The 25,883-nt window shown below is 38.4% G+C and overlaps 1 protein-coding gene across 1 annotated transcript; it reads right to left on the reverse strand.

Moving 5' to 3' along the window:
• Positions 1–780: 780 nt before the first annotated feature.
• Positions 781–25,641, reverse strand: LOC104996650 (cytochrome b5 type B). Its single transcript, XM_010850951.1, has 5 exons — positions 25,375–25,641; positions 15,980–16,108; positions 15,414–15,443; positions 7,371–7,399; positions 781–4,442 (listed from the first exon to the last, which is right to left on the reverse strand). The coding sequence occupies exons 1-5, from the start codon at positions 25,534–25,536 to the stop codon at positions 4,352–4,354; spliced, it is 441 nt and encodes a 146-aa protein (XP_010849253.1). The 5' UTR covers positions 25,537–25,641; the 3' UTR covers positions 781–4,351.
• Positions 25,642–25,883: the final 242 nt, after the last annotated feature.

Below are 25,883 nucleotides of genomic sequence, written 5' to 3' on the forward strand. Positions count from 1 at the left end.
TGTTACCTGCAATTACCAATCATTTAGCAGTCTGTGTGGGTGCTTGGTCCCTTAAATTTACACAACTGAAATCACAATCTTCCATCTCAGGTTTTCAGGAATCAACCAGGATTTGTCAAATACCTGCCAAATACTCAGCATCAGGAACAGTGAATTATTAGGACTGAAGATGAAACATTAGACTCAAACACTAGCAACAAGAATGGGACTTTTCTATTAGTAATCCTCAATTCATATGATAGTGAAATAACTACACCCTAGAATGATGTCTCATGGTACTGTTAGAAGGCTATCAGTGTGTTTTAAAACGTAATTGTAAAAATGGCTTATTTACCTTGTTTTATTAAGTCACTAGAACTTCGATCTCAATGCTTAATTTCCCCCAACAGTTTAGCTATTTCCAAGAAAAACAACCATTTGAAGACTGACATTATAGATAACAAATACTATTACCTTGAACTGGTTTCTCTTTATCAGATGGTTTCAGTAAAAACCTGTCTACCTCGTTGCCATATCTGTTAACACAGCAAAAGTCTTGGTTTGTGCCTCTCGTGATTATCAAATGAGCAACACACATCAAGGGAAGAGCAACAGCAGCAAGAATCCTGAAGAACCACAGAACTCTCTTCAGTTACACTAACCCCACTATTAGCACAGATACAGGAGGCTTTTATGCTCTCCAATTCTTTTCTTCCAGAACACCTGAGAACTACAGAACCAAAATTTCGACTAAAAAAAGAAATTAAAACAAACAAACAAAATAACTGTAGTCAGGGCAAGAAATGGAAAACAGTATCTTTATTGTGTGTCGTTCTAAACAAACACTCACTGTGTGCACATTCCAGCAGACAAAGATCTTTGTTCAAAATATGCTGATAAAATAGGTAAACAAACTCCATTTATTGAATACACAAAAGGAATGTTAATATTACTTGCTCAGAGTGGAGGGTAAAATCAAAAGAAAGAAAGTGAAATCATCGTGCTTTGCCTGAACAGCAAAGGGAGAATCAGGTGCAGGTGCCAACTGGGCCCTCAAGTTCATGAGTGAGAAGCTAGGTGCGGAGTAGGTCATCTGAAAAATACCTCTCTGCTTCTTGGAACCTCCCCTCTGAGATCACCCCCAACAAATTACAAACCCAGCTCTCTCAGAGCACAGCCGCCAGATGGGACTAAACTCATTACTTTCATGATATTTGGCAAAAGAACAAGATGGTTGAAAGAAAGAAAGAAAAAACAACAACCGTCTCTGTTGACACAAGACACATGTGAATCCATTTCTCCTGGGGAAGGAAGTAACCAGTATTACTGTTCTGTGTTTCTAAAATGGAATTTAATCAGACGGGTATCACTTGAGATTTTAAACTTGAGATACTCTGTAAGTAATGATATATCTGGCCTGAAAAGCATTTTTCTTTGCTCCACATGGGAACTGAGTGAGTGTAAACACAACAATGTTCTTATTTCACAACATGTGCATTCATGACAATTGCTGAAAGAACTTTACAGGGTCAAATTATAGGTTCCAATGGATTTTTGTTGCAGCTTAAGTGGTCACATGAGAACTAAACACAGTGTAAACTTTGTCCCCACCACTTTCCTGTCTTTACAAAACGTAAGTCATTTGGAAACCAAAACCAACTCCTGAGAGAGAGAGGCAGGAAATCTTGGGACCCGGCACTAACATCCTTATTTGGGGGCACTAATTTCCCCTCATCTCCTCTCCTGTGATCTCCAGCCATTATGCTGACAGTATGGTGGGCGCCGGCGGTTAAGTCTTCCTTGGGAATAAACAACCGAACACTCCAGACACCCCAGGAGGCTCGGGACAACAGGGACTGGCTCCACTGGCTCTGCAGAGGGGTTTTTTACAACCCATCAACGTCGAGGCTGTTTCAAGAATTCCCATCTATGTCTTCAAACAAAAGTCCTTTTTGATAGATTTGGCTAATATACTGTATTACTTTATTGTTTAGATAAAAACCTCTGCAAGCGCTCACACAAGCTCTACCTTTCACCTGGCTGTTTATGTAGGCAGCAGAATAATAAGTGGACCCAAAAGTGGTTTTTATAACATAAAGTGACATCACATTAGCAGATCAAAAGAGAGCCCTGGGTATTGGACGGATTTCATGGCTGGCTGAGACAAAGTCTGAAAATCTTTTCCTCTGGCTCTGAATGAAAACAAGTCCAGATGTAAACAGGAAACGACAATCAATATGAAACAGAAAAACATACCTTTTGCAGTGATCTTCACCTTAAAAAATATCAAAAAACACAAATTTTACTGAAGAATATTGTTCTTTAATATTTCTTCTAAGCCAGATGTTTTCCATTCAATTTTGAGGACTGCCAACACATTTTTAATTGATCCAAGTTATCTTCTGGCTTAGTTTTAGCTTGAATGTTCCCTTTTCCAGCTCCTCAATACTCCTTTGTTCTTCATTTCTACCCCAGTGTGGGCCCATGTCATCAGGTGACTTAAATGATTACAGCAATTAAATATCAATTCTTATTCAAGGCAACCCTTCTTTGCCTTCAAATTGAGGAGTAATCAAGTCACACCACCCCTGTTACATAATCATCAAAGATTTTTCTTTCAGTAAATTGTCTTAAATTGGCATCTTATAATGCATACAAAATATTTTCTAAAGACGATAAAAATTTTAAAGTTAAGCCCACATCCCTGACATATAAAAGCTGGCCAGAAATCCCCTAAAATTACTCCATAATGTCATAACCAAGTGCACAATTACCAGGTTAATGTTATTTTTATGAATCCTGAATTTGCTCAACTGCTAAATCACAGGATACGAGACCTGGGCTGAACTTTTTCTTAAGCAGTTTGCATGGGCAGACCCTGGTTTGCTGTGTAGCTTCCTGTCCTGTCAAGTCTCTGGCAAGCAGGAAGAGGGGAGCAGACGCTGAGCAGTGACCATGGTCCTTCCTGAACCACGAGGTTCCCTGCTGTACGTGACAACGGCTCAGAGCAGACTGGTCACCCTCAAAGGACAGGGAGGAAGAATCACCACAGTCGTCAGCAGAAAACTACCAGTGGACGGTCTCCTCAGGTGCTTCCAGAGAGGAAGAGAGCAGCCAAATACGCCAGAGAAACGCCTGAACTGAGAAGAAACAGTAATATAATTCTGAATAATAACCTACTCCTCACGGAAACAGTTATCCAAGGGAAAAAAAAAAGTAACTACCACTTTTTTTTCCCCCCTCTCAATGGAAAAACAACAAAACCACAAATTGGAGCCATGGAGGTAAAATACAGATGAAGTGGAAAACACTCTTGTCCCACTCTCCTGCTTCCAAATGCTGCTTTACCATGGGAGTTACTTTACTGGGGCAAACAGAAGATCAAATACTGTATCTTTTATCAATTTGGAGTCTCTTACTTTTAAAAAATGGGGGATAAAACATTGCCAATTAATTAAAAAAAAACAGCAAAATCCTTCATAAAACTGTAAAGCTCTAAAGATACACTTACTTGCATTTTACCCATAAAAGATGGTAACTTAAAAAGAAGAAAAAAGATGGTTAGGAACTGGTGCCAAATCAAAATAAAGGATGAAAGTTTTAGTGCTTCTTCTGAACTCTTGCCCTTAAAGTAGTATTTTTCAATATTTTTCAAAAGAAAGATTACTGTGAATCCACTGTCACCCTAATTCATCTCTCCCTCTCCCTGTTTCTCTCCACTCCCAATGAACAAAAGGGAAGCAGCGTTCTGCCCAGCACCACCATCTGATGCCTTAGAGGGTGGCAAGGGCTCCTTGCTACACTTGGCAGTTTTAACAAATACAAACAAGGAACAGGATAATTCTGCAGTTGCATTTTAAGTCACAGATGTGCAACCTGATGCCATGAATTAAAACCTCTTATGATAAATAATAAAATTAAGTCATAATTTAAAAAATAGGAACATTTACTTAAAAGAAAAAGGGAAAAATAAAAGCTTCAAAACCAGAACGTGACAAGCTGTTAAATATGTCTAGTGTGCGTTTGAAGCACTGGAAAGCAGGCCATTTTACCAAAGGGAATGCCACAGTGACATGTGGACTGTAATCACAGAAGACAGTCCTGAAACATAAAGGCGCTCCTGGAAAAGAGTAAAGAGAGGAAACAAAGGCAAGGATACGGAAAAACGAGCAGGTGCTTTGAGAGTAAGGCTCTGAGAGATGACTTGGACACGGCCGTGGAGCTGAGGTGGACGTCTGGCCAACTGTCTGGGTTCCAAGGGGTAAGAATACAAATGGCAGGACTCGAGAAGAGGGCACCGCTGCAGGCTCCAAATAAGTCTCTAGTTCTTGCTCCCAAGTGGAAATGCTTTCCAGACTTCAACAAGGTCTCCTCAGGAGGACTTGCTCTCCGCCATGTAGTAACGATACAGAAAACCTAAGAGAATAGCACCCACGATGGGGAAGATCCAATACGACCAGTAGCTAGATGTTCAAGGGGGAAAAAAGCAATAAAATTGTGAACATTTCATACCAAATGTTCCCTATCATTCAACATTCACATTTTAATACTAAAGTATTTAAATACTTTAATATTTAATATTCTCCAAATCAAAAAATTTTGACTTGGAGAAATTTAAAAAAAAAACACAAGATTTTAATTAAAGTGAAAGTTCAACAATAATTTTAAAAGGACTAAAAATGGAACATATAGCATGATACCAAAAAAAGATAATACATACACACACACACTATGTTTTCACAAAGACATAAATGGTTATTTCTGGGTTATGGGATTACAGATAGTTTAAATTTTTCTTCAAGCCTTTTCACATATTCTACAATTAACATCCTTAAACAGGAAAAGGCCACCATTTTATGTATATAATTATCAGTGTAGAACCAATGATACCTAATACAATTGCTGATGATATTATATCTGCCCCAAATATATTTTTAAAATTTAATCCTCACAACAATCCTATGAAATGAGTACTATTATTATTCTCATTTTACACATAGAAAACACAAGCTCTGCACCCAAAATCACAAAGGGAAGTTGGTCAAGCAGCTTGATTCCTATCCTCCTTTGGACACTAATAAGGACAGACACACACACAGAACATACTGACAGTGCTAATGAAGTCAGGCAAATGGTAGCCGGCTTAAGAAGTCCTACAAAGAAATTTTCCTCAGTTTAAGGACAGTCATTATTCTCTTCAAAATAAAGAGAATTCCCTGGTGGCCCAGTGGTTAAGACGACACTTTCACTGCGGTGGCCCTGAGTTCAATCACTGGTTGGGGAACTAAGATCTTGCAAGTTACATAGTACAGTCAAAAAAAGAAAAAAAAAAAAAAAAATCCTTCTTCGCTATTAGAACTTAATTAACGCTGCTAGTTTTAATCCAAATGACCTGGCTGCCCCTCCACTTAAGACATATGCAGTCCTAGTATTAAAAGGCTTTGAAGTCCACAAAAACCAACTGCCGTTCAATAATAAAAATTATTCTTTTTGCCTGAACATGCCAAGTACTTGTACATTAAAGTATGGCAGAAAGCTATTCTCCACAAGTTTAGAATGTCAGCCAGGTAGCTTTGCTTAAAGACACAAGCAAGTTGGTCAGTATGTACAACAGCTATATGGCACGGGGAAACATAAAAGTAATCTCCCCAAAAGAGTAATGATTTCAGGTACCTTTCAGGGCAGCCCAAGAGGCAAAAGAGATCAAAAGCAGGACCCTTGACAAAACCCAGAAGATAAAGCCTTCCGTGCAAAAGACTATGAGTGGTTGACCATCAGTCCTCAGATAATCCTCTGTAACTTTATGACCACTGAGAACAGAAGCAGAGGAAATGCATCTATACTGCAGCAAAGGAGATACAGGTTCAACAACAACCTCTTGCCCACAAGACAGAACTCTATTCATTCAGATTTATCCAGGTTATTGCCAGTAGCTGTGACTGTTATATTTTTGTTGGTTTGTAGTATTCCACTGTGTGAATATCCCAGAATGAATTCATTCATTTTACTAATGAATGGTTATCTAGGTCGTTTCCAATATTTTAATATCTTGAATAATGTTGCTATGAGCATTCCTGTAATGTGTTCACTGGTATATATGTATACACATTTTTCTTGAGTGTGTGTGTGTGTGTGTATATATATATATCTCCCTAGAAATGGAATTGCTGGATCAAAAGTTACTATATTATTAAATTTACTTGATATCAACTGTTTTCCACAGTGACTGTACCCATTTACATTTCCTCAAGACCCTAAAGGGCCTAAGAATATTGGTAATTCACTTCCTAAACAACTCTTCTTATTTTTAGAATTTGGCCAATAGGTATGAAATATACCCTATGATTTTAATTTACATCTCTCTGATGACAAATGAAATCAAATTTTTTTTAATATGCTCATATTTGTGCTTCCTCTTCTGTAAGGTGCTTAAATCTTTTTCTCATATTCTATAAAGTCATTTTTTAATTGATTTGTAAAAATTCTTTATGTATTCTACATAATAATTCTTAACCAATTTTAAGTGTTGTAAAAGTCTACAGCAAGTTTATGGCCTATATTTTCAAATTCTTTATGGGACTTTGGGCTGAGTATAAATCAGCTGAATTTACTAACAGTTTCCTTTAATTTCCACTTTCTAAAAATATTCTGACCATCATATCAAACAAAAACGACATGGTACTTTTATAGGGGCGGAGTGGGGGAAGACACATTTTCTCTTTCTATGAAATGCCTTAAGTGTGATCTCAGAAAGATGAAACAGCTCTATATAATCTCTGTAAATTTTTATAAGCCAAGGATTCTACAATTATCTCAAGCAGAGACACTATTTAAGGGATGCCAAATGCATACTTTTCAGGGCTACCACTACTGTATTAGCAACATTACTGCAAGGGACATTACTAGGTAAACCTTTGAGAAAACTCAAACTCCTGAATATGACTGCAATACACAATTTTTTTCTTTTGTAAAATGTAATAATAGCACCCACATTATAGGTGTGTTGTGAGGATTAAAAGAGAATAAGTTTTTAGTGGAAACTGCATAGCTGGGCTGAGCTGCAGACACTGTGGGTCTGACTTAGGAGTAATACTTGTCCATGCACTCTTGCCTCTTACTACGTATAACTCTGATTTATGTCACAATGAGATTTAAAAACTACTCAAGGCAAGAACTTTTTTGAGATTATTCAAGATGACTGAAACTGTTAAAATTAATTTTGCTAAAGCTAAGAGACTACTGATTTGCAGTAATTTTGACCAAAAAAAAAAAAAAAGAATGAGCTGTCGAACTACACTCTTAAGTTATGTTACATATGTATATTTATGGAAGGTACCTCTTTGCCATGTAGTATGTTGGAGCATAAAAAAGTCTATTAAGGGAATACCAACCTTTTGCACGTATTGCTTTTCGGAGGTTCCTGAAGAAGACGCATATTTAAAAACAAACAAAACAAAAAAAGATTAACACAGAGTACATAAAACTTCTCAAAAATATTCATGTAAACTATGAAACTAAAATAACAACTTCATCTTTCATGTAATTTGATGTTCGCAAGTATCCATATGTAATGGGAAGATGGGCAATTCTTTTTCTGATAATATACTGGCATTCTCTAGTAAAGAATCACTATGAAAGCATACAGAAATGACCTAAATTCTTTTTATCTATTGGAAAAAAAAATGCCATTGATACAAACTATATTACAATAAACTAATGAACTAATTTGCAGTCACAATGATATGCCTAGTTTAGCTGGGCTTGCCACTGGCAGTAGTTAAAATCACATTTCCCGAAAACATATTTAAAAAATAAAAACTCCTCTGTCGTAACAGAGATCAACTGGGAAATGCTCAAAAGCATGCAGATGACTGCTCTGTGACTTAGAGAAGCAAACCGGTTTACTCTCCGAAATCATAATAATTAAGATTAGAGATCTTAGGGCTTATTTCACACTGAAAACAGGAAAAATGGGGTTAGGGTTAAGAAAATACCAAAATAAATTTTAAGAAAAAAGTGGCAGCAACTAATCAAGAGGTACTGATACATCAGTGACAACACAGATGAACCCTGAAATTGTTACTTGACAAAACCAGACAAAAAGACCATGTATTACATAAGTCCATTTACATGAAATGTTCAGAACAGGCAACCAAAAGGCAAGAAAGTAGATCAGTGGTTTCCTAGGGCAGGGAGAAGAGGATCTGGAGGGACACGGAAAATGACTGCTGAAGGTTATGGGGTTTCTTTTTAGAGTGATGAAAATGCTTAAAAATTGATTTGTGATTATGGTTGAACAACTCTAAATATACTAAAAACCCTTGACCTATACATCTTAAATAGGTGAATTGGATGAAATGTGAATTACATCTTAATAAAGCTGATACCAAAATTTTAAATTCAATTTATATAAACATCAAATGAACTTATGGATTTCATTAATTAATTGTAGAGTACAAAAAAGCATGCTAACTTACCGCCAGAGGACAGTAACTCATTAGCATAGGTTACTGCTGCCCGAAAGATCATCTCTGCCAATAGTCAGCAGTATGCCAGGGTATGAACACATAATTACAGTTCTCAGTAATCTCCAAGAATTCCAACAACCCTACATACATATTGGCCTAGATACTTTAGAGCAGACCATGAGGTGAGTTTTAGCTTCCTATATCCAGAACACTGTAATTCAAATGAGACCATGCCTCAAACCTGAAAGAAATTCACCTACAGCCAAGTAAAACCTCTAACAAGTTTTAGATAAATCTTATTACTTTACTATTACATTTCTTTGCAATCCCGATAATAACAATCTGGGACATTTCTCCTTGAGTAGAATGAGTCAGGCTAGTTAAAACATGTTACTGTCAATCTTTGAGAAATACAGCAAATGTTTTGCAGAGTTGAAAGGTGGGAGTGGTACTGACGGTTGTGTCTGCATCTCATTTATTACACTGCCTTTCAAAATATTCTACTACAGTAACCAAAAAGTGACTGAATTCTATGAATAAAATGTCCATGGTCTTTTATGCTTTCATTATCCACAAATATACCAATGATTTATAAAACAATGTAGAATTAGCATTTTTTTAAAAAAGAAGGTAATCTGAAAGGCTTACATGAGAGCATAATGAATAACATATGTATCACTTAGCTTAACCTATAAAAACATTAAAAGCCATTAGTTCATATAAAGGAATTCTCTAGAAGTTTTTAGCTTCTTTTACAACCACAAGCACTGGGTGTGTGCTAACTCAAGTGAACCTCAGACAATGCAGTAAGCAACCCAGAGAAGACAGAAGGCGGGGAAGAGAGGAGACACACCGAGACCGTAATATACTGAAATGGTAATAGTTCCTAACAAGCAATTTTTTAAAATTTAAATATATATGGTTTCCATCCTTCCTTCCCACTGCTCATTCCTCCTTTTAACCAAGTACCTCAACCCGTTTTAAGATCAAGCTTTCCCTGAAGGCAAAAAGAACTACCACCCTAACATTGGAGGAAAGAGAAGAGAAAGCAGCATATCCTCTTTAGAATACTGACAGCCAAATAAATGCCAAAGGACAGTTACTCTGCTTTTAATCAACTATAAATGAAAGAGTTGTTTAAGGCACACTGCTCATGGTAGCCAAGTGCCTCAGCCAACTTCAGAAAGAAGCCAAAAAAGTTATTTTTAATTTAACAAAATTAAAAAGAAAAAAGTTCTATTAACAAAGAATCTTTCTTTGAGTCTACCTTTCTGTTCTCACCGTGCACAGTTCTCATTTCCACTCCAGAGCTCTGTGCTGAGTCTAACAGATGCTTAGGTGAAATTCCTACAGTTTATGATTGACTTTAATTTACCCCTGTGGGTGTTCAGGCATATCTTGGCTGCTTATGTTCTTGCCCACATGTTAATTTACATGCAAGATTGGTCAGGAGAAGGCACTGGTCTCCATCTTTGGCACAGACAGTAAAAACTACAATACCCTATGATTTTAGTTACAAAAGAACAGTTCAAGTCCAGAGTTCTTCTACGAAAAGCTTTCTCAAGTAATTAACATCCATGTTTTCTTTCTCCTCCAACAAGTCTGGAATATACTCACCAACAACCACATCGTTCTAAGTCTACTCTAACTTTAATTCAAAATTAACAGAAATTAACTGTTTAAACAAGGTGGTTCCTCAAGTTCAAGATTCACTAAGGCTTTAATTCCCTCATAAAATAAATATGTAAATAAATACATGCACATACATATAAATACTACACAAAGGAAATAGTTCATAATTTTTGAGTAACCTTTTTATTAACGCTGATTATAACTGAAATTACATCTGGTATCTTCGGGCTCCATGGTAAATCAGTTTCCTCACTTGTGAATTGAAAAGCTCAGATCAGATGAACCTGAATTCTCAAGTCATATTCAATTAACTCAACACATTTCTCTGAGCCAAGGGCATTGTAGCAAAACCTTCAAGAGCAGACTTCTAAAGATTAGAGAAATGTTAATACCATGCTCCCACATCCAGGAAGACTGAAGGAGCACAACCACAAAGAGATGCTTCGATCTCACAGATGCTCTTCTGATATGCTTTCATGTGGTTAAAGGAATGATAAAGAAATCTCAAAACTGGCAAACATATGGGAACGGATTTAGGGATCAGTGGGGGGTGATTTCAATATGAACCCTGTTTAGGGAAAAAAACATAGGTGAACACATTCTTAAGGAATGGTGTATTTTGTCACCAGAATATACATAGGAAGCAATGAGTCAAAATTATGGTTATGAGGCATTCAAATATATAGACAGGGCATTATACATATACTTCAAGCCTAAATAGCTTATATTTAGACTTTCATATTTAGATTTAAATAAAAGGGAAACATAAGGTATATAAGAAGCTTATGTGTTAATTCCTAAATTGAATATTTGCCATTCCTAGAGGATTCCAAGTATTTAAAATGGGAAGAAGTGGATTTTAAGCCACAGGACACCTTCAACAACTTTAATGAGTATTTGGGCAGCCTGGTAGTTTTTGTAGCTTTTTATTTAGAATAGTTTGGTTTGTATGTGGCCAGAAACATGAAAAACAACTTGGGAACTTTGGGCTTCAAATTATTGCAAAGGGTTCTCCCCTCAGAACACAAAAGACTATGTAACATTAGCTATCACTATATGAATTCTAACGTTAGGTTCATCGTACAATCTAGGCAGTCTGAGTTTTGAAAGTACATGATGTCAATATATTCATGGCCATGGGGTATGGATCTTGAGGACAGCCTTCTCAGGAAGCTCCAATGTACTAAGATTTCTTTCTAGATGAGAATACAGTTATAACAACTACTGTCTTGTGAAGCACAAATGCCTGGTCAGCCCAGTCATACAAAAAATAGTTCCCTGTACATAAGGGCAAATGCAAACATGAAAAACACCCGCTGAGGCAAATTTCTACGTGACTCTCTCAAGAACCCACTGTGACAAGATATAGAAGATAACACGGAAGGAAAAAATTAAAACACTCAGAGACTATTCTACTTATCACCACACTGGAGGGCTGATTTGAAAAAGATGTTACCCTTGTCCTTCTGACATCTTGTTTTGCGAAACTACCTGTCATTCCTAAATAAAGCATTACAAGGAGAGACACTAACCCTTGAGATTTCTCAAGAAGGGTGTTTTGTCTTTCAAGAGTGACCTTGCCACTATAGTCTGCTTTATTTCAAAAGATTATGTTACAAAAAAATCAAATGTTAGGTAAACAAACAGTCAACAATGAAACAACCACACAAAATTCTTTGATAAATAGCAAGCACTACTCATCCAAAGGCATATCCATTTCAAATATTAATAAATTGGGTTGTAGCTATGATAGGAATATTTAACAATTCTTAAAAGGAAATTTTTAGTATGATGCAACCAACTACATCACAAAACTATAAAGTACATGTTCTTTTTAGTTTCCCTCTCATAAAAGAGAAGGTAAACGGAACATTATGTATGTTCCTGCATGTAACTATAATACAAAACTCTGTATAACAAAAGTCTGTAATACCTGGGAAAGAAAAATGTACTTGCCTTTAAATGTAATTTACAAATTACTTCTAATATAGACAGAACTGACTAGATTTCAAGTTAAATTTCTTAAGTTGAAAAACGAAGTTTAAGAAACATGCTAAGCTTTTATAGAGACAACCTTACTTGCTTAAAAAGATGTTTATAAATTGATAGGGAACAGTCACTAAGGTAAAATGCTTTAGGAGAAAGAAGCAAGGCTCAGAACAGCATGTGCGAGATTTTTAAAGGATGGGGTAGTTGGTCTGTTGGTCAATCCATCTGCCTTCCACCCATCCATTTACATTTATGTATGCACAGAATCCCTTCAGAAGAGTAAACGAGAAAATGGCAGCTGGCTACCTCAGGAGAAGGGAACCCGGGAGACACAGCTGGCGATGGGAATCATTTTTATAGTATACTTTTTCGTACTATTTGAATTTTTAACCATGTACACCACAAACTTCCCATTCAAAAAATGGAAAAATGGTCAAGTTATTAGGTCTATTCACTGCAATGAGACTTGACTAGTGAAGCAGTTGGGAACTGTAACCTAGAAAATACCTTCTGAATAAATGAATGAAACAGTACCACATTTTTTGGTCAGGTTGCATATGTATGTTACCTCATCTCCTGAACTAAAGGTAGACTCTGACTGATCAAGGTTCTAGCCAAGAATTAAATGCATAATCAAGAGACATCACTGACCACAAATGTATCTTGGTTACTTGCAGCACAGTAGGCAGGCAAATGGGCACAGAAAACAGCTTCTAAGGTGAGTTTCCATAACTCAAAAGCAGACCAGAGAAATTTTAACTCAAATGTGAACAGAAGACTGGTAGCATGGGGACTAATTCAACTGAGGAGAGATTTAAGAGAGAAAAATGTTTTTAATTCTAGTTATTTTCAACTGAAGCAGGTAAGAAAAACATCCGCAGTCTCTAAGCTTTTAAGCTTTGGTATTATAACAAACACTTCAGGGTCTTGAACCTCAGGCATTACAAGGAAACAATGGTGACCATCAGTGTCAAAGCAAAAGTACTATGAAGAGCAGTTTCTAAAAAACTGGGAAAGTTCCTGATTTGCAGTTGGGAATAGCATGTTTTAGGTGCTTTAAAAAAAGTTGTTTGTTTGTTTTTTTTGCAGGGGTGCGGAGGTAGTTTCAGACGGGGAAGAGGTATGGAGTTGTGGAGGGAAGAGAGAAGCAGAGAAATAAAGGAAGAAGGGAAATGAAAACTCTGTCCATAAGGCAGAAGAAACCTCTAAATGAGGCATTGTAAAAAAAAAAAAAAAAATCAATTATTTACAGAGGTTCTGAAACCTTAACTGAAAGCACAGTAATGAAATGAACTTGACATTTACTTCTTCATGGTAAATGTAAAAAAAATTAAGAAAAGAGATAGCTGGAGCCTAGATGCAGAAGGGCTTATTTAAAACCTATGTAAGAAATAAATCTGAAGGCTCAAGAATTTCTTTCTGGAACTAAAATCAGGCTGGACTATATAAGCTCTATGACAACCTATGTAGGTGGTCTTGAAATTTTTCCCAAAGGTTTCCCTTGGCTGGTCTGCCTGAAGTACAGCAGTGTGACTGGAAACACTCAATAATCAGACTCTCTATTTAAAGGAGACTGTAGACTTTGAGTACAGCAGACATGAGGAAAACAGAGCCTTGAAAACACTGCCCTTAATCACTGCTTAATTTAAGCTGGGCTGGGGCCAAACTACATTTGGAGACTTCTAAATTCTTACCAAATTTCAAAAAATCTCACCAGTTAAAAGCGTTTTTCTTTATTTCTTATAAAAAGTTCAAGGCTCAACAGCTTTATCTGAGACATCTCTAGTTACTTCTTTGGGCTACAGAAGGCAGACAGCGCTTTCCACAGAAAAGAATTAAAAGCTCCCTAAAAGTTTTCACATGAAAAGATGGGCATGTCATTCAGCCAAATGTCTGGCGCTTGGCTACCTGGGTTACTTTAAATGCAAACTCCCACCTCCAGACAGCATGAATCAGTAGTAGTAATGGAAGCCCAGGGAATACGCACTTTGGAAAACATGCCAAGAGATTCCAATACAGGCGGTACAAGGAACAGAACTGGAGCAACACTGCTCTCCATTCCTAAGGATGGTCCTAACTCCATACTATACCACCAAGGAAGAAAAATGGCAACAAGAAGCAATTTGTAAGACTTCTGGACACTGGAACTTCTCCCCTCACAGATTTTGTTTTAATATAGAAAGTGCTCTCAGGGTGCTATGAACAAGTGGGTTATGGTTCCTGAATTAAGGTACATCTCCTGTACAAACAGGCATATCCCTCAAATCGGATGTTGACCTCTGAGAGCAATGGTTTCTGGACATGTTCAATATACCAAACAAGCCATTGCTTAGTTCAAATTTTACCTTAATTACACAAATGAAGATTCAAGAATGGATAGTACACGTGTTAGGAGGGGAGGACAAACTACCAGAGCTCACAAAGCCTTTAAGGAACCACTTCACATCCCCTTCATAAACAATTCAACAGTTCAGAGTAGCAGAGTGCAACGAGATGGAAGAGTTAATTTACACAAACACTCTGGATGGTGGGGGCACAGGTGGCAGAATCTGTCAAGCAACCTCTAGAGTTGAAAGAATCCGTGTCTTGGCCAACTTTACTGTCACACAGGTTCAGTAATTCCAGCTCAATGCAGAAAGGGAAGCTAGAAGGAGGAAAAGGGGAAGGAGCACCGCCTCCAAGAAGTTCTGGTGACAACTAAGTGCTGCGTCTTTAAATTAAGAGAGTAGAAGAGTTGAGGAAGACAGAAAAAAAATGAGGGAATAAGGGAAGTGAGGCATCCCGCTTGTGGGAAACAAAAAGGCATTCAAATTTTCTTCCTGGTACATTATGCAGTACACATTAAAGTTTTCAAATATTTAATCTTCTACTTTTGTGGTAGAAGAATTCACCGAGTGAATGGGAAGGGTGTGTAGACCTATTTGAGCCCAGACAACAGGGTAATGGGGACAGAAAGGCCTGTTCCAGTCAGTTACTCAATTATTCCAGTCTACAACTTGTTCTAAGACTTGCAAGAATAAATCAACTTTTCAATTCTTTTTCCAACACAGAAGCAATTCTTATCACCTATACTATTGAATGTAAGAACACGAGTCATAGCTTTAGAGTTTCAATTTTTTAAAAAAAATGAACAGGGGCCTGAACAAAATGTTCCTATTGTTCAAGTCTCCACTACTTTTTTCTGAGATGGTACTGGATGCAAATTCCTGAAAAATGAGATTTTTGCTTGGAGGGAAAAGTAAACATTGCTCGTTAAAATACTTCAAAAAAAAAAACAGTAATTCCATTTGAGTAAATAGAAATATAAACACTTGAAACACACAAGAGAAATAGAAGACTTCTTACCTTGCTACCACCTCCAGGTTTAAGGTCATTCTGTTTAAAGAGGAAAACAAATAATATTTTAAGACACATCCAAACAAACTCTCATTACGTACTTATTTCTAACTTTGGGACATGAGACTACCTTCTGGTAGCAATTCCCTAGGAGGTGCCAGGATCTATAGAAAGGCCCTGCCCACTACCCCCGACCTCATCCCTGCATCCCTGACTCTGAGCACATCACGGTCCCTTGTTAGAATGGCATGGTCCATAGTTACCACTTTTAGCAAAGAATTTGTAAGAACAATCAAACCACTATTTTAGATCATGATATTAACCTCATTACAAAGAAATTAATCAACTAAAAACCCACTTCCAAAATCAGTTCCTTTTCAGAGATACTCTATGTGCTGATTTACAAACAAGAAGCTCCAGCTTAGCACAGTAAGGCCGGATGATTTTGGAGAAAATTTAGCCTCATGGCTGGGCTGAATGAATCTCCACTTTAGTCATTCATTCCCTCATCACGACCTGTGGCTGCTAGATAGCTTCCTCTCTCTACAAGCACTCCTAGCTCGGCTGGTTCTTACCGGGTGCACGTCACCAATGTAGTACTGCTTGAGCATTTCTCTGGCGTCTGAGGAGTGGCCTACATCTTCAAAGCTTTCAGTTGCATCTCCTCCAGCTTGTTCCATCAGAACCTCTTCTCCACCAGGATGCTACAAGAAAAAGATATTTATTAAAGTAAGGGCTCTCTAAAAAGCTAACTGATATAAGCTCCTCCCCTGATGCCCTCCTCTTTTCCCTTTTCTCCTTTAAATGGCAGCAATGGGATGAACCAGCACTGTATACCCTGTGACAGGAGCAGTGGGGAGAACACTACGTAATTACGGTGTCTTCTGGCCAAAAATGCATACTGTGAGTTTATGAGGAAACCTAGGAAAATCGCAAACTGAGAGACATTCTACAAAATGATCTGCCCGTGATCTCCAAAAATATCAAAGTCAAGAAAGCCAAGGAAAGACGACTTTTCTATTCCTGGTCTGGGATGATTCCACATGCTGCGGGGCAACAAGCCCACGCGCCACAACTGATGAGCCCGCAATTACCGAGAAGCACAAGCTCTAGGCCCATAGGTTTCAGTAGATTAGTTATTGCCTAATGGTTATGAAGTTTGTTTGGGGAAATGAAAAAGCTTTAGAAATAGATAGCAGTGTTGGTTGTACAGACTGTGAGTGCAAATAATGGCACCTAATGGTACAGTTAAAAATGGTTACAATGGCAAATTTTATGTGTACTTTACCACACACACATACAAAGCTTGGTTTACATACCTATAATTAATGTAACCCAAAAATTTACTTTTGTCTGAATCATAGCAAAATAAAACAAGTAAGACCAAAAGAGTCTGGAGGTTAGTGAACTAGATTGGTTACCAGTGCTATTCAAATCTATCACACAATCATAAATTTCTCCCTGTTTTTATTAAGTAGACCTAACATAAGGTGGTACACATTTCCCATTTTTTTCTGCTTTACTTTTAAATCTCATATGAATCTGCAAAAAAGATTCTTCTGAATTTGACAGCCTTTATGTTTTAAGACTAATGGATCTTGTCTTAGCTTTTATTGTATAAGCAATTAAATAACATTACAAATATTTCAAATAAACTATATGGCAGTCAAGATCATAAAACTTTCAATTGATGAAACAATGCCTGTGATGGATTCATTTCTATTTCAGTCCAGCAATAATCAATTGAAATACTTCATAGATACAAAGGAAACTTTGTGATGTTCTTCTGTGAAGGGTTTTAGTAAATTCACGAAATATATGGCAGGGAGCAAGGGAAATCTTTCAGCTTTTCATTAAGTTCATGTACTAAGTATTATTGAAAGGAGGACAGAAAATTTATATTTTAATACAGAAAAGAAAGAGGACAAATTGCTAACATAAAATAATACTTCTAGATTGCTAATTCTATGGAATGGATAAGGAACAGACGGACATAAAAGAGAATGTGAAGAATGACAGTTACAGAATAAAAATCTTGTTGGGAAAAAAATTACACAAATTCTCTGTGAATGGAAAAAATCTCTGTGAATGGAATAGTGATGTAATAAAAATGTAACAATAGGATATGCTAAAGACCACCTGACTTGGAAAATGAAATCTAGAAACATTAAGATTACGGAAGCTGCAAAATTAGGCCAGGTTAGCCAAACAGATTAGCAGAATACTAATCATCAAAATAAGATATGGAGGTTAAAGTTTTGGAGAGGATAAATACTACTTCATAAAAAATAGTCTGACAACTCAAAGAAAGATAAGAGACCTGGGTGGTGAACAGCAGGAAATGGTGCAGGTCCATAGGTATTTGTGTTTGGATTAGAAAGAACCTAGTAAGGCAGGGGTGTCACCTAGGAGAGGTTAACTTGATGGCTGCCAGAAAGGGTGTAACTCTGGCAGTTCCAACTGCTCAGGGTCTAAATATCAGGTCTGCAGATCCAAACGTAACTCATCCCCACCAGATGATACACCCGTATTCCCCACCATGTTAGGTCCTACTGCTACAGATTCTCACAGTTCCTTAGGCATCTTCATGGTGTTTATCACAACTGCAACTGTTTATTTAATGTCTTCTTCCTGCACTAGACCATAAGCTCCCTAAGAACAGGAACCATGGCTGTCTTACTCATGGCCATATTCCTGAATATCACAGAACCTGGAACACAGTGAGATCTAGGGGGCGCTCGCGGTGCCCTCCTCCACTCCCACCTGCCCCCTCTCTGCCTCGCTGGCATGTATGCCGCACAAATACACACGCCAAAGTCAAAGTGTCCATCAGGGCAGCTCACCTGGGCAGTGCTGGAGGTTAAATTTTGCCTCATGTTATTTCTAGCTTTCCCTAGGACTAGCCACATGGGCCTGTTTGAGAAAAGAAAGCATACTTTCTATAGATTTGTTAATTCCACAAGCTATATAACGACTGAATTGCACTTTCATTTGACCAGCCTTGGAGAAAGACAGTAAGAATTGTGCTTAGTCAAACTCTGAAGCTTTCAGGGGATGGCACCAAGCAGAGCCCACATTCTGTCTTTCCTAAAGCAAGACTACTCTACCACGCACAACAATTGCTTGTGCACAGATCTCATCTTCCTGGCAAGTCCAAAGCATCTGATTCACCTTTACATCTTCAGGGCATGTGCTAGTTACTATGCACTCAAAAGCTTACTGAGCTTTTTATATCAGGTACCATGATAAATCTTTGTATGAATTACCTAAATTAACTGTCTCAACAACTCTGTGGAGTAGATACTATAATCTCCCTTGAACAGATGGAAAAAGGTCTTTACAGAGCACATTTTCCTAAAGTTATAGTTAAGTAGGAAACTGAACAAGACTTTTTAACCCCACAGCCCACATCCAGTCATTAGAATGTTTTATATACCAAATGTGTGTATATATATATATGTGTGTGCATGTATATATATACATCTCACCAAAATTCTCTTCAAAAGACACCTAAGAAAACGAGAAGGCAAAATACAGACTGTGAGAAAATATTCACAATACATATTTCTGAAAGGACTTGCATCCAGAATATATAAAGACTGCCTTCAAGTCAGTAATAAGAAAACAATACAATTAAAAATGAGCAAGACTGAACACACCCTTTATAAGACACACACAAGGCCAATCAGCCCTTGAAGATGCTCAAAATCATTAGTCATCAGGAAAAACAAGTTAAAACCATTGTTATGTACAGACACACATCTATCAGAACGGCTACAACTAAAAGCACTGAGAACACATCATGCGTCAGTGAAGATGGAGAGAAACTGGAAGACTGACACATTGCTGATGCGACTGTAAAATGAGGGGGCCACTCTGGCAGAAAAAGTCTGTCAACTGCTTCAGATGTAAAACAAAAACAATAGAAAACAAAAAATATGAGCTATAGGAATTCCCTGGCATCCAATGGTTAGGACTCAGCTTTTACTGTCAAGGGATCCCTGGTTGGGGAAATAGACCCCACAAGCCATGTGGTACAGTCAGAAAGGAAAAAAAACAGAACAGCAATCTCACTTGTAGGTATTTCCCCAAAAGGAATGAAAATGTATCTACACACAGATTTGTACATGAAAAGTTCACAACAGCATTATTCATAATAGCCAAAAAAAAAAAAGAGGAAACAACCCAGCATCAGTCAACAGGTGAACAGCTAAATTTTAGTACAGTTACAATGAAATAATAAGCACTAAACAGGAACACGCTGCTGACACATAGAAAAAATATAGATGAATCTCACAGATACATTAAAAGATGTCAGGACAAAAAACAAAGTGTGAGAAATCAATCACTGGCTGCACAAGAACACAGATGGTAGAAATGTTCTAAACAGTGATGGTGACGCGGACTATACAGGTGAGACCTCTGTCAAAGCTCATGGAACTCCACATATAAAATCTCTACGTTCTGTTGTATGGACGTTAGATCTCAATAGAGTTGACTTAGATGGGGGGAAAATCTATGCAGCAAAATATTACTAACAACCCAAATGCTTAGAAATAGGAGACTGCTTGAATAAGTCAGAATCAGTTCAACAATTTCTATGAATAATAAGAAAGTGTTCCAGATGTGGATATGGAAAGACTCTTGAGATATATAGTTATGTGAAAAAGGCATGTTATCAGTTACCTTATGCGGGAGGGGGGGAGAATGAGAGGAACTACATTCACTTTTGCTTACAGGCACAAAATAAAACTCTGGAAATATTCACAAACAGTAGTAGTTAACTTTAGGAGGAAGTGGAAGTGGGCAGATGGGAAGAAGGCTTTGCACAGGATACCTATATGACCTACTCAAAATATTTAAAAATTACCTGGGTTCCAGAAAAAAGGTGCTAGTTCTAACTTCCCTCTAACACATTCCCACCCTTCCAAATTACATCTAAGATATGGAAGAAGGTGGCTGTAAAACAGACCTAATTCTATATTCTATAGCCATGAAAAAAACAAAAAACAGAGGCAAATCCTAATGTCATGGGCACAGGCTATCTGGTCAGACTGCTTGTACCAGTGAGCATTATGACTTTTTTAAAGTTATTTCTCTGCTCCTCAGTTTTCTCATCTCTAAAATGGGCTATTAAGTGGATTAAAAAAGAAATTATATGCAAGCTGTTAGAATAATAAGCACCTAACACATACTATTACTATTCTGAATCAATTAATAGACACTATAACTTGATTACAGAGAAGGCAATGGCACCCCACTCCAGTATGCTTGCCTGGAAAATCCCATGAACAGAGGAGCCTGGTAGGCTGCAGTTCATGGGGTCGCTAAGAGTCTGACACGACTGAGCGACTTCACTTTCACTTTTCACTTTCCTGCATTGGAGAAGGAAATGGCAGCCCACTCCAGTGTTCTTGCCTGGAGAATCCCAGGGACGGGGAAGCCTGATGGGCTGCCGTCTCTGGGGTTGCACAGAGTCGGACACGACTGAAGCGACTTAGCAACAGCAGCAGCAGCATAACTTGATTAAGGAATACTATGATTCTATTTCTGTTTATCAGTCAGTTCAGTCCCTCAATCATGTCTGACTCTGCAACCCCATGGACTGCAGCACTCCATGGAAGATGGAGAATTCAAATTCTTGGGGTTTAAAGAGTTCCTTTCTTCCCTTCTGTATTGTTTTTCCCTTCAATCTAGTCTCAAAACCTCAGCAAAAATAATATATTTGAAATAAATTCCTTCAATGTCACCCCCATGTTAAAACACATCAGTGGTTTTCCATTTACTTATGGTATGGTTCACAAATCCATACCACCTACCCAGCCTTGCCTGTCCTGGCTCCTGCCAAGCTCTTTGGCCATTCTTGACCTTTACTGGATACACTAAAGCCACAGCTGCTTTGAGTCCCACCAACACGCCAAACTCTTGCTTGACTCTGCAAATGCCGTAGGAATGCGCTTTTCTTTCATCTTTCCAAAGCTAGTTCCCTCTCATCAACGAAAAGTCATCTTCACAGAAGCTTTCCCAGATCACTCTTATTAAAGTAGATTTCCCCACCACGGCCATTTTACTTTCTCAACTTCTTGCCTGTTTCCTTCCCAGGAAGGAAACATTTGGCTGTTTTTGCTTTGTCTCCCTTAGAAGGGTAGCTTCAAGAGGGCAGATGTATGTCTATTTTTATACTACCAGGACCTAGTACCACAGCACTTGAGAAATAAAATGCTATCCCATCTGTGAAGCAGATCCTAAAGCAGTATACCCACTCATGCCAACAGTCACTAAAAAAGTACATAGAAAGCTTTAAAACAGCATAATGGGTTATTTTAGGTTACTGTTGTCAGAAATGGTTAATTATACATAAGACAATGGTTTCCCAAATTTTCCCACCTTTGATACAGTAATAAGAATATAAACTGAAACGAAGTTCACAAAATCATATTTACCTTTGCTAAGATGTACTTCGATATTTCAGTCAATGGCATAAGATATTGTAACCATTTCTACATAATTTTTTTCAAAACCACTAAGTAACAGAAATATGATGTGTACGATTGCAATGTTTTGGTTTTTCATTTGTGATTTCAATAAATTACATCAATACCACTGACTGAAAACTATGAAATTAATCTATTAGAAGATAATTCAATTATATTATCAATCCTAAATTTCACAAAGTCCAGAGTAACACTCTAACCATATTCATTAATCAAAAAAGAAAGCAATCTATAAATGCTATATATTCAAATGAGGACCCTCTTTCTAAGGAGGAGCCCCAAAGCGAATTCAGATTGGAAAGAAAAGGATGAAAATTGACGTTTCTTCCTGATCTGATCTAACAGCAACCCAATTCCTCCAGACCTCAAGCCAAAAACCTCAGTCACCCTTGACTCTCAAATTTAAGGCATCATTAAAAAAAAAAAAAAAAAGGCATCATTAAATTTATTGGCTCTACCGTCACAGTACATCCAAAATCTGACACTTCTCACTATCACTACCACCACCCTAGCCTAAGCCACTATCTCTAAACCAAGTTACCGTCACAGCCTCCTAACTAGATTCGAGTGTTCCTTCAGTCTCTTCTCAACAGTGCAGCCAGTGATGCTTGAATAATAAACCATTAAGTCACATATTACTGGTCCTCTGCTCCACTATGCTTGGGAGAAGGCAATGGCACCCCACTCCAGTACTCTTGCCTGGAAAACCCCATGGCTGCAGTCCATGGGGTCGCTAAGTTGGACAAGACTGAGCAACTTCACTTTCACGCATTGGAGAAGAAAATGGCAACCCACTCCAGTGTTCTTGCCTGGAGAATCCCAGGGACGGGGGAGCCTGGTGGGCTGCAGTCCATGGGGGTCGCACAGAGTTGGACACGACTGAAGTGACTTAGCAGCAGCAGCAGCAGCTCCACTATGTTTACCCATCTCAGAACAAAAGTCAAAATCCTTTCTAAAACCAGCAAAACTGTACTTGAACTGCTCCTCATCTTGATCATGCTGACCTCATCTACTACTCTCCAACCACCATAACCTCCCTCACTGTTCCTCAAACACACTGGACATACTCGCACTTCAAGGCCTTTATATGTGCTTTGAACAAGCTCTACCTGCTGATATCCACAAGGCCAGCTCCCTTAACTTCTCTCTGACCTTTACTTTAGTCATCATCTTAATAAAGCCATTTCTGGCCACCATACCTAAAATTTCAACCCTTCATCTTCATGCTGTCACTCCATACATGTCCATAGTCCTCTTCTCTGCTTCATTTTTCTCCTTAGCACTTGACTTGGAATGAAGAAGAACACAGGGACAGAGACTCTGGAACAGGGTAAGTGAGAATGGCGAACTGCAGGTAAAGATCTGCAAGTCAAGCTTGAAAGGCCATGCTGGCACACCTATCATGTCTCTGGCTTCATCAGCACGTGGTGAACCAAGCTAGTAACTGTTCAAGATTAAACTAATGTCCACCACATGCACTGAGTGTTCCTTCCAAGTTCATTATCCTGAATTAATCAAGAAGAAACTGGAGGGGAATGAAACCACAAAAAACCCCATACTGGCTACCCATTTTGACCTATGCTTTACTGTGCTACAAGCCACACTGGAAACTTACGAGGCATACACCAAAGTACAGCTAAGACTAGAATTCCAAAGCATTGCTATGTAGACAAGAGAAACCAAGGAATATATCTAAGACACACCCTGCCACTAATCAGTTGCCTGACCAAAATCTTTCTGAACCTGTTTCTTATATTCTTGCTAAAATAAGGATCAATACTATCCAGTCAAAGTGAAAGTGAAGTAGCTCAGTCGTGTCGCACTCTTTTCGACCCCATGGACTGTAGCCCACCAGGCTCCTCTGTCCATGGGATTCTCCAGGCAAGAATACTGGGGTGGGTTGCCATTTCCTTTTCCAGTACTATCAAACTCACTCTCAATTAGTTACTTCGAGGCTGAAATAACAGGAAAGCACTTTTAAAAGCGTTTAACTGTCATAAGCCCCACAAATACAAGAAGTTACTAAATGCTAAGATGTTAACTTCTTGGCCACTAGAAAGATTTATTAAAATCAATGTTATTTTGGGGGAACTAGGTTTAAAAATTTTTTTAGAGATTTATGAATCAGGATGTAGAGCTTTATGCCCTAGGCCCCAAATTAATAGAAAGAAAATTTTTTTTACTAGTATATTTGTTTCATAAAGAGAACTAAGAGAAATAAAACTTTTTCTCAGTGTTAGTAGGTTTGCTGCTGAGTCACTTCAGTCGTGTCCGACTCTGTGCGACCCCACAGACGGCAGCCCACCAGGCTCCCCCATCCCTGGGATTCTCCAGGCAAGAGTACTGGAGTGGGGTGCCATTTCCTTCTCCAATGCATGAAAGTGAAAAGTGAGTGAAGTTGCTCAGTCGTGTCCGACTCTGAGAGACCCCATGGACTGCAGCCCACCAGGCTCCTCCATCCATGGGATTTTCCAGGCAAGAGTACTGGAGTGGGGTGCCATTGCCTTCTCTGGTTAATAGGTTTATATTATACAAATATGCCCAAGAAATTAACCATTAGATTATTAATCTACTGCTCAAAATAAAAACATACACATCAAAAATAAACCACCAAACACATTTATACTTAAAATATCCCAAACCCTCAGGGATTGGGATTGAGAGGAATGACTGCAAAAAAGCACAAGGGAAATTTTTACTGTAATGAATATGTTCTTTCTCAACTGGAGTTGTGATTACATGGATGAATATATTTGTCAAAACTCATCAAACTGTACATTTTAAACATGCACGATTTATTGTATGTAAATTACACCTCAGTAGAGTTAAAAGTGTATTTCTTAAAAAAAAAAAAAAATCAGTTGCAGCAGTCTCAAGGAGAACTTGTAAAACCTAATACACATGCTTGATTTACCAAAGAGGTAACAGTCTGAGTCAGAAGCCAAAAATAAAAAACCCCAAATCAGCTCATAACCTCTGGCCTCAAAGTCTGCTCAAAACAGGAAAAATAAACGCAGCATAATGGTAAGAAAGGAGAAGGCATCTCAGCTCCTTCTCAAGAAAATTAAAACCAAACAGTGGTATTACTTCAGAAGGCACAGTGAAAAAAATGAGTAGAGATTTTGCGCTTTCAGACCTAGGTTCGAATGACTCTAGGCTGTTAGGTGAGAAACTCTGAGGCTCGGTTTCCCTTTCCGTAAAATGGTGATACCGGTGACTCAAAAGTTTAGCCAAGCTAACAGTAAGTGCTCAATATGTGGCAGAAGCATAGTATTGAAGGTACCAGCACTTAATGGCGGAAGAAATCCACGCAGACCTAAGGTCCCCCCTCAAACCCACCAAACTCCGTCTCGAAGGGTCTCGGTCCCTTTTCGCATGTCTTTTCGTCCTCAGCTAGGCCTCACTTCCCTCCCACACACCCTACCAGCGTTTCGGGGCCCGTACCCCCTCAGCGCAGTCCACCTGCCGGGCCCCACCTCGTCAAGAAAGCGGCTGACATCGTAGACTCGCCCGTGGATCACCAGCCATATGTCCTTCGGGGAATTGCGCTTCGCCACCTCCTCCAGTCGGTAATAGGTGACGGAAGTCTCGACTCCTTGCTCTTTTCCATCGCCGCCGCTTGCTACCACAGTGGCCATTGGGCCTGAGATAACCTCTTTTCCACCGCTATTCCGGTTTCCACTACCAACTTCCTGGAAGTCGACCTCCCGCTCTGTCCTCACCAGCTTCCGTAACCGGGGCCAACCTGTCAACAGCCAATCACGCCTACTAATAGTTTCTGGTTCGTTTTCTTTTCACCAATGAAACGAGGAATTCTATTTCAAATCCCACACACTCCTCACCAGACCCTAGGGGCGTCGGCCTGGTTCGAGGTAAAACTAACCAATCTGGATCACCCATCCCCTCCAATCTCACCAATAAGATACCGTGATTTTGGAAAGGCGCCTAAGAGACACGTCTGTCTAAGAGGTTTCTTCTTCAGTCG

Source organism: Bison bison, unplaced genomic scaffold, assembly GCF_000754665.1.
Source record: "Bison bison bison isolate TAMUID 2011002044 unplaced genomic scaffold, Bison_UMD1.0 scf7180017864297, whole genome shotgun sequence".
NCBI lineage: Eukaryota > Metazoa > Chordata > Mammalia > Artiodactyla > Bovidae > Bison > Bison bison.